A 9929-nucleotide genomic window follows, 5' to 3' on the forward strand; every position below is an offset into this window, starting at 1 on the left:
CTCCTCCTCCTCCTCCTCTCCACCCCCCCCCACCGTTTGATTTTGGGGATGTTAATTGTTTTACACTGAATGGCCAGTGTTTCTGTTTCAGACCGTGACCAAGGGGATAAGAAAGACATGGACAGCAACGCTGGGCGCTTTGTGCGATATCAGTTCACCCCAGCCTTCCTTCGCCTCCGACAAGTTGGAGCCACGTAGGTTCATGGGGGCGGATTTGGGCTGAGCCCGGTGGTGTTGGGGGGGTGGCGGTGATTGGGGTGGGGGGCGGTGGTGGTGGCTGTGGTAGTTCTACCTGACCCGCAGACCCTGGGTAGTTGTGTAGTGGAGATTGGAGTCGCTGACTGCTGCTAAAGCTCTGCCTGCCAATACACACTCTCACCTTGAAAACCTGAGCGCAGGATTTGTGGAGAGGCTTCATAATTCACCTGTGATGCAATCAAGAGCCCCACACTGGCTGGTGGCATGTTAACCGACTCGGTCAGCCTTTCCAGACTCAGCCATGGTTGTACCTGGAGCCTCTTGTTTCCCTTCCCTACGTGACGCAGCTCCTGGAGATATCTGCAGGAGTTCCTCAGGATAGTGTCCTAGTCCCAAACCATCTTCAGCTGCTTCGTCAATGACCTCTCCATCATAAGGTCAGAAATGGGGATGTTTTCTGACTATTACACAATATTTATGGAAAGATATGATTTAGTTGGAGGCACTTCAGAGAAAGTCAAAGGGTGATGGTTAAATTCTCCCTTGGTGAAGATGGTCATTCCCTGACACTTATGTGGTGTGACTGTTACTTGGCACTTTGAGTCCAAGCCTGGATATTGTCCAGATCTTGTTGCCTTTGAAGATGGACTGCTTCAGTATCTGAGGAGTCTCGAATGGTGCTGAACATTGTGCAATCATTGACGAACATCCCCATTTCTGACTTTATGGTGGAGGGAAGGTCATTGATGAAGCAGCTGAAGATGGTTGGGCCTAGGACACTACCCTGAGGAACTCCTGCAGGGATGTCCTGGAGCTGAGATGAGTGACCTCCAACAACCACAATCATCTTCCTATGTGTCAGGTATGACTCCAAGCAGCAGAGAGTTTTCCCCCTTATTCCAGTTGATTCCAGTTTTCCCAGGCCTCCTGGATGCCACATTGCCCAACAAATGCAGCCTCCATGCCACTCAAGCCCTGCTGCCTGGAGTTAAGCTCCTTTGTCCAGTTCTAGATTCCCTAAAGTAGGGAAATACCTTGTGATCATCCAACCTGTTGTTACCTCAATGTTTTACATTTCAATAAGATAACTCGCCATTCTCTTAAGCTCCAATGAGTATAGGCCTAAGTGACACAGCTTTTCTCCTAAGACAACCTTTTTATCCCAAGAATTAGTCTCCTATACCCTCTTTAAACTGCCTCCAGTACAAGGGCATCCTTTAGTTTCTTGTAATCTTGTTTCTTATTCACTCATGGAATATGGGTGCTGCTGGCTGGCCAGCGTTTATTGCCTGTCCCTCGCTACCCTTAAACTGAACGGCTTGCTGGGCCATCTCAGAGGGTAGGTGAGAGTCCACCACATTGCTGTGGGTCTGGAGTCACATGTAGGCCAGTCCAGGTGAGGATTGGAAATTTCCTCCTGAAGACCATCAACCAGATGGGTTTTCCCAACAATCGACAATGGTTCACGGTCCTCAGTAATTAATTAAGTAATTAATTCTAGATTTTTAAAGTCGAATTCAAATTCTACCATCTGCTGTGGTGGGATTTGAAACCAGAACATTACCTCGGTCTCTGGATTAATAGTCTAGCAAAAATATCACTTAGGCCATCGCCTCCCCTGTTGTCCGACAGCGCGGCGCTCCCTCGACACTGACCCTCCAACAGTGCGGCGCTCCCTCGATGCTGACCCTCCAACAGCGTGGCGCTCCCTCGACGCTGACCCTCTCTCATTGCTGCTGTGAGGTGTGAGCCTGGGTTGTGGGGCTCTAGTCACTGGGATGGGATTCAAATTGAAACAACCTTGAGACCAGTGTCTGCTGATCACTGAGCCAGCATCGGCACTGTGTGCCTGGTGAGCCATGCCATGGTGCAGGTATTGATCATAGCTGCTTTCTGTCTGCAGGGTGGAGTTCACGGTGGGCGATAAACCCATTAACAGCTTCCGAATGATCGAGAGACACTACTTCAGGGACCAGCTGCTGAAGAGCTTTGACTTTGAGTTTGGGTTCTGCATCCCCAGCAGCAAGAACACGTGTGAGCACATCTACGAGTTCCCACAGCTCTCTGAGGAGCTCAGTGAGTATGGGCAAGACCTGGGGCCAGGTCGACAGGAATAACATTAATGTAGGGATGGCAGGGTCCTCTGTGCTGTGGGGCAGTCAGTTCACACATGGGACTAATGCACACAAGGCCATCGGCCTGCTCACTGTACAATGCCCTCCGTACTGCTCACTGTACAATGCCCTCCGTACTGCTCACTGTAGAGAACAGGAAGAGACCATTGAGCCCTTTGTTAGTTTTGTACTGTGACTCTCTCTACCCTCCTTAGTTTGATAACCCTTCAGACCCTACTCCAACCAAAATCCATCCATCTCGATATGAAGTTTCAAATTGACTCATCACCCTCTTTAACATTTCACATCCCCTCTGTGTGATTTGTGCGTTTCCTGCCTCAGATTTGCAGTTTGTGCCCCGCATTCTGGGAGCAACCCCCACCCCCTCCAACCCACCCACCCACCACCACCCCCACCCCCACCCCTACCCCTCACTAAACTGGAGGAAGGAGATTCTGTCGATTAGATCTCCATTAGATCACAAGTGTTCAGTCCATGGATTTGAAACATGTTTTTGTAAATGATCCCCCAATTTGGTCCAGAATCAAAAATACAGAAAAATAGAAAAGATGTAACCTTTACATGAAGCACTGTCAGAATTATATCTTTTGGTGGGGATGTTGATCTGAGACTTCATTTACAGCGATGGATGGTGTGAAGGATACGTTCACCATTCCTATGGGCAGAAGACACCTGTTTTGTGATTGAAAAGTTTCTGATATAAGATTGGCATGCACATCCCCAGGGCTGGCCGTTCATATTGTCGGTGTGTGGGGAATTTCTGCAACTGTGTCATCTCTGACCTTCCATTGGCCACAATAGATACTTGCAAAATTGCTGAAGATGCTCGTTGAAAGACACTGAACTGAATTTCAGAGCTTGCCTCCATGTGGACTGGTTAACTATAGGTGTCTTCCCCTGAGACGGTCTGCACTACAGTTTGTAAGGCACTTTTTTAGGGTGTCCTTGTATGCTACCACCTTGATAAAGTTTCTACATCATAGAGTCATAGAGCTGTACAGCACAGAAAGGGACCCTTTGGTCCAACTCATCCGTTCTGAACTGAAATCCCAATATGACCTAGCCCCATTTGCCAGCATTTGGCCCATAACCCTCTTAAACCCTTCCTATTCATGTCCCCATCCAGATGTCTTTTAAATGTTGTAATTGCACCAGTCTTCACCACTTCCTCTGGCAGTTCATTCCATACACGTGCCACCCTCTGCATGAAAAAGTTGCCCCTTAGGTCCATTTGAAATCTTTCCCCTCTCACCTTCAACCTATGCCCCTCTGGTTTTGGGCACTTCCACCCTGGGGAAAAGACCTTGACTTTCTTTTATTCATTCACACAATGTAGACGTCTCTGGCTAGGCCAGCATTTACTGTCCAACCCTAATTGCCCAGAGGGCAGTTAGGAGTCAACTGTATTGCTGTGGGTCTGGAGTCACACGTAGGCCAGACCAGGTGAGGATGGCAGTTTCCTTCCCTAAAGGGCATTCATGAACGAGATGGGTTTTTCCGACATTCGGCAATGGATTCATTGTCATCATTAGACTCTTAGTGCCAGATTTTTTTATTGAATTCAAATTCCACCATATATTGTGGCGGGATTCAAACCCAGGCCCCCTAGATTATTACCTTGATATCAACATTAGCAGTCTAGCGTTAATACCATGAGGCCATTGCCTCCCCAGGCTATTCACTCTATCCATGCCCCTCATGATTTTATAAACTTCTATAAGGTCACCGCTGAACCTCCAATGTTTGAGGGAAAACAGCCCCAGCCTATTCAGCCCCTCCCTTTACCTCAAACCTTCCATTAACAGACCTCACTAAAGTATCTGGTCAGCATTTGTGGGATCTTCCTCTACACGGTTTAGCTGCTGCATTTCTCCTATTACAGCAGTGTGTCACTGGCTGAGTAATGAACTGTGTACATAACTGAGGAATTATTTCCAGTAGGAGTTTCAATAACGTCAGGTCACAGGTTAAGTGAAGGTTGTACTCAGCAGAGCACATATGTCCACCAAATTATTAAATACAGTTACACAGCTCTTTCCTAGCCTGCTGCCAATCTGTTTCTTAACTTATGAGTCAATCTACAGCCAACAACCTGCTCTGAAAGATCTGCTCACATTTTGACCGTGTTGACAAATGCTTCCACAGCAATTTACAACATTATTAAAATGAAAAATTTCTCAAGTGTTAATGGATCCTTTAAAACTTCCGTTATCCCAATCTGCGTTTCGTTCTTGGGGAGAACCCCTGTGTTTGTTTTTGTGATATTGTTTACAGGCTAGCAGACTGGCAAGGGGACAAAACCATTCCTGTCAATGCCAGAGGTAATGACTGTGAACCTCCAGGGCTGACCTGAAGTAGATAGTTGTTGTGATCTGGGTCACACTGCTTGAAAAGGGCAGTGCCAGTAGGTTCAACTCGTGCGGGCTTTGAGAAGGGTGTGAGAACAGAGCCTAAAGGTTTCTATATAAATGCAAGTTGATTTATTTTCTTTCCTCTTTCTCTCTGTAACCCCACCCCACCCCCAGTTCAGGAGATGGTAACTAGACCCTACCAGACTCAGTCAGACAGTTTCTACTTTGTGGATAACAAGCTGGTGATGCACAACAAGGCCGACTATGCCTATGGAAACGGACCTTGAGAAGGTGGCCAGCTCCGTGCTGCTTCCGACTCTGTAGCATTGACCTCGGGGAGCCCGAGACTGCAGAACGCCAAGAGCATCAGGGAATGTCAGATGGGGAGCCTCTGGTTCAGCTCCTCTCACTCCTAACCCCGTTAACCCATGGCTACTCACCACAATCACTGACACCAATCAGAATAACCCCTCAGTGTCAACCTTTCATCCTGATCCTTCAATAAATTCACTGTGCTTGAGGTTGAGGAGCTGGGGTTCCACAGAGAGGTGGCAGCTTGGGGAGGGGAGCGCCTCCCCATGGCTGCTTAGCAAACTGTCCTGGAGACCCTGAGCTCAAAGTGGGACATTACTGCCTGAGGCCAGTTTCCACTCAACATTCATCTCGAGTTTCTCCATTTAGACAATCAGAGTGTCTCAGCCTGGGCTTTCCATAAGGATTGGTGTTAATTTCCCAGTGATGTGGTGGGAGTGAGCCTGCAGGGTTCCCTGTTTGCTGTTCTCTGTGTTTCTGTGTTTATCAGCAACTGGACTGGGCTGAGCCTTTAGTATCTCCCCACTGCCCCCAGCGTGACCCAGTTTCTAGTGCTTGACCTTACACACTTGAATTTAAATATTTATTTTTTAAGTAGAACTGGATGAGGAGAAAAGTCAAATTGTTTTAATTTCCTGATCCTTTGTGCTGATTGTGTTTTTTTTGTCAGTCTGTGAGAATTTGTTGAGATTCTGTAAAGTTATATCGAGTTTCTTGCTCTATATTGTGAAGGTGTGTTGAGTGCAATGTCATCTGAAAGATAGCTCAACATGTATAAAAAGAGCTTTGAAAAAAAGAGGAAAGCAGTGTTATTTCTGTCTTCACCTGTACCTCCGGGCTGGGTAGGGGTTTGAAATGGGAGATTTCTCTACCTCCCCCCACCCCAGTCTGAACATAAGAAACAGGAGTAGGCCATTCGGCCCATTGAAACTGTTCTGCCATTCAATTAGATCATGGCTGATTTTATCATGGACTCACTCCACGTACCCACTCACTCACCATAACCCTTAATTCCTTTACTGTTCAAAAATCTATCTTTGTCTAAAAATATTCAGTGAGGAAGCCTCCATTGCTTCACTGGGCAGGGAATTCCACAGATGCACAACCCTTTGGGTCTGGTCATGTGAGGGTCTCATTTAATAATCTTCAGGATTCCAGCTGCTGCAGCGGCATCCTAACACGACACCCCTCTTCCACACACTCCCACCCCCCCACACACATGCGCGTGCGCACACATACATACATATACACGCACACACACTCTCCCACACATATCTCCACACACATTCCCACACACCCACGTGCAAACACACACACATACACAGTCTGTCTCTCTCACACTCACTGTCTCTCTCTCGCATGCACACACACGCACACGCACACACACACACACACACACACACACTTACACTCTCTCCCACACATATCCCCACACACCCATTCCCACACACCCATATGCAAACACACACACACCCATACATACACAGTCTCTCTCTCTCTGTCACACACACACACATACATACACATACAATCGCCCCAGAGGAAAGACAGTATTTGCCACATTGGCAGCTGGGGTTACTGTGTTAGATGTTTGGCAACAGCCAAACCCCCTGTAGCTAATTTTCACTGAGACTGAGAAAGTGGATTCAGCAGCCCACTCCCCTCCCAATCTCTGATGCCACCACCCATGGATCTGACTAGATTCTTTTGCTGTCTGGAATGTGTACACTACACACACACACCCTGTGGAAAATCCTTATGGAATATGAGTTAAATTAGGCGAGAAACTCAGCAAGTCTGGTAGCATCTATGAAATGAGAAACAATCTACTGTAAACCCTGTTTACTGCTGGAGATAAAGACTGAAAGGAGAAATGTTTCAATTGACCTCAGAGTGCAGGTTGAGAATGTGCTGTTTCTTTCTCACTGGGACCTATGGAAGGGGGTTATCCCATGCCCGGAGAGGTAGAAAGTTTTGGAGATTTTAGTAAGCTTGAGTAAGAGAGCGAACCCATTCCCCTGCTCCCAGTGCCTCTCTCCAGGCTGTCAGGACTGTTTATTTGAGCTACCCCAGGGCCTCAAAAACAGGCCATTTGCCTTTTCACCAATAACCATTGTCTGCAACTTCTGGGAATTGATAAAACACTGGAATATATTTCCTTTTGTGGCCAAGTAATGGACTGACTGTTGGGAGACATACTCTATTGCTCCTGTGTGTCATCTATTCAATTATTCTGCTCTAACAATAATCCTTCATCTAAATGTCTTGTGACACTCAGGCAGTTTATATAACCTGCCCTTCGGTTCTGCAGCTTTTAATGCTCACTGTCCTATCAGCTAGAAATTCTGATAATGAGTCACTGTGATCCATCTACAAAGTTCACTGCTGGTCTTTGCAGTGGGAACAGTGAAATCTGGATCAAAGGCTGATGTGATGATTGGAGCTTTTATAGATTTGTACACTCAGAAAATAACCCATTGAAATGTACACAGAGTGCATTTATTTAGGTCAACAGTGAACAGAGTTATTTATTCTCACTTTTCCTGTTTCTGTCCTGAGTTTTGCTTAGTACTTCAATCAACCTCTTGAGGTTGATGTGACTGCTCACATTTTAAAACAGTGCTGCTAAAAGTTCCTGTTGTACCTTAACATCACCAGACACAAGTGTGACAGAAAGCTGCCATACAGATTCATTCCCATCACAACATCCAGCCATCTCCATCCCTTCCCTATCCTTTCCTTCTCAGGAATTCAACGCAGCGACTCGATTCTCATTCTCTTCACATTTAAGGACTGATCTGTCGGAACAGCCCTTGTTGCTTCAGGTGAACTTAAAAGATTCACCTTTGGAGGGAACCAGAATATCCTGCTATTGGAGGAAAGACCCCAGGGATGTTCTCCTAAGTGTTCTCTTCAACATTTATTACTTACACGTTTGTAAACATGCACCTGAAGTTCCCTCTTCCACATGAATGTGATTTCCAAATGCAGCAAACTGTGTGTCACTAATCCTGTCCCCACAGCCCAAGTCCCAGCGACAGAAAGAGGAAGCGTTATGTGCAAGAAGCAATAAATATTTGCAATTCGGAACAGAGCAGAAAGGTTAACGTTGCAATCAAACTCAAACTCTGATGAAAGCTTCTAGCTGAGGACTTGGCCTGTGTTTCAGATCCTGAATCACTGGTGCATCTCCAGCATTTTCTGTTTTTAATCCTGACGTCCAGCCGGGCAGAAATAGAACTCCCGATGCTGCCCTGGAAAAGGAAAGTGGGGAGCAGCCCTTTAAGATAGGGGTGAAGCTGATGGAGGGGAAACAGGACTGTGCTGGGCTTTGCACTATAAGATGTATTAATGCATTTATGGGGGGGATGGTTTCAGTTACTTGGAAATTTATGGAAAAGTTAAAGTGAGGGAGGGCTCGGCAGAGATTATTAAAGTTTCCAGAACAAGTAATAGGGCAGAGAGTATGGAAAGGGTCAGGAATCTAACCAGGCACAGCAGACAAGGGGACAACTATGAGAAGGATGCCAGTCAATGCAGCACCGAGGGTGTTATACTTAAATGCACACTGTATATGAAACAAAGTAAATGTGCTTGTTGCTTGGATTGAAGTTGGCAGGTACGATGTTGTGAGTATCACAGAGACGTGGCTGCAATGGGATCAGGGCTGGGAACTAAATATCCAAGGATACACGTCCTGTTGAAAGGACAGGCAGATGGGCAGAGAGGGTGGGGTTACATTGTTAGTAAGAAATGAAACTATATCAATGGCAAGGAGTTGGAGGGGTTGAACCTGTGAGCGTCGAGTTGAAGAGCCGCAAAGGAAAAAGACCATGATGAGAATTGTGTACAGACCTCCGGGCAGTAGACAGGATGTGGGGAAGAAAATAAATCAGGAGATTGAATAGGCATGTAAGAAAGGCACTATTACAATAATCACAGGGGACTTCAATACGCAGGTGGACTGGGAAAATCAGGTTGGTAGCAGATCTCAAGAACAGAAATGTGTGGAATGTCTACAAGATTTTTTTGGAGCAGCTTGTGGTAGAGCCCACTAAGGAACAGGTAATTCTGGATTTGGTAACGTGTAATGAGGCTGACTTGACTAGGGAGCTGAAGGTGAAGGAATCCCTAGGGGACAGTGACCATAACATTACAGAATTCACCCTGCTGTTTGTGAGAGAGAGAAGCTGGAATCAGATGTAATGGTATTACAATTGAGGAAAGGTAACTATAAAGACATGAGGGAGGAGCTGGCCAGAGTTGATTGGAAGGGGAGTCAAGCAGGGAAAGACAGTGGAGTAGCAATGGCAGGAGGTTCTGGGGTAATTTAGGAGGTACAGCCTAAATTCATCCGAAGGAAGAAGAAACATACTAAGGGGAGGCAACCCATTATGGTCTAAAGTAGAATTAGAAGTGGGCCATTCAGCTCATCAAGTCTGCTGCACCATTTAATGTGATCATGGCTAATTTGATAATCATTAACTCCAATTTCCTGCCTTTCCCCCATAACCCTTGATTCCCTTACTGATTAAAAATCTCTCTCTCTCAGCATTGAATAATTTAATGACACAGCTTCAATAGCCCTCTGTGATAAAGAATTCCACAGATTCACTACCCTCTGAGAGAAGAAATTCCTCTTCTGTCCAACTGGGCAATTTCCTTACTAGAGATGTTGCCCTCTGGTCCTAGACTCTCTCACAAGAGAAACAACCTTTCCACATCTACCTTGTTAAGTCCAATAAGAATTCTTTTGTCTTTGATGATTTTAGTACAGACAGCTGGAATCTGCCAGGGAAATTGTGTCCGCATATAACTTTAGCTTTATGTCACAAAGAAAAGCAGCCAAACAGAAAAACTGATCGTTTATGGCAGTGATGGCAGTAAATAGCCATCTTCAATTCCTAACTTCCAATGTATGACCTTGTTACAA

The 9929-nt window shown here is 46.0% G+C and overlaps 1 protein-coding gene across 1 annotated transcript in view; it reads left to right on the forward strand.

Annotated features, from left to right (window-relative positions):
- Nucleotides 1–5796, forward strand: part of unc119a (unc-119 homolog a (C. elegans)) — a 6673-nt gene extending 877 nt beyond the window's left edge. Inside the window, exons 2-4 of the mRNA XM_048593407.1 lie at nucleotides 92–194; nucleotides 2102–2274; nucleotides 4859–5796. Of these exons, the coding sequence (XP_048449364.1) occupies nucleotides 92–194; nucleotides 2102–2274; nucleotides 4859–4971 (389 nt within the window). The 3' untranslated portion in view covers nucleotides 4972–5796. The remainder of the gene's footprint in view (nucleotides 1–91; nucleotides 195–2101; nucleotides 2275–4858) is intronic.
- Nucleotides 5797–9929: the final 4133 nt, after the last annotated feature.

Source organism: Rhincodon typus, unplaced genomic scaffold, assembly GCF_021869965.1.
Source record: "Rhincodon typus isolate 14 unplaced genomic scaffold, sRhiTyp1.1 hic_rhity00002792, whole genome shotgun sequence".
NCBI classification, from domain to species: Eukaryota; Metazoa; Chordata; class Chondrichthyes; order Orectolobiformes; family Rhincodontidae; genus Rhincodon; species Rhincodon typus.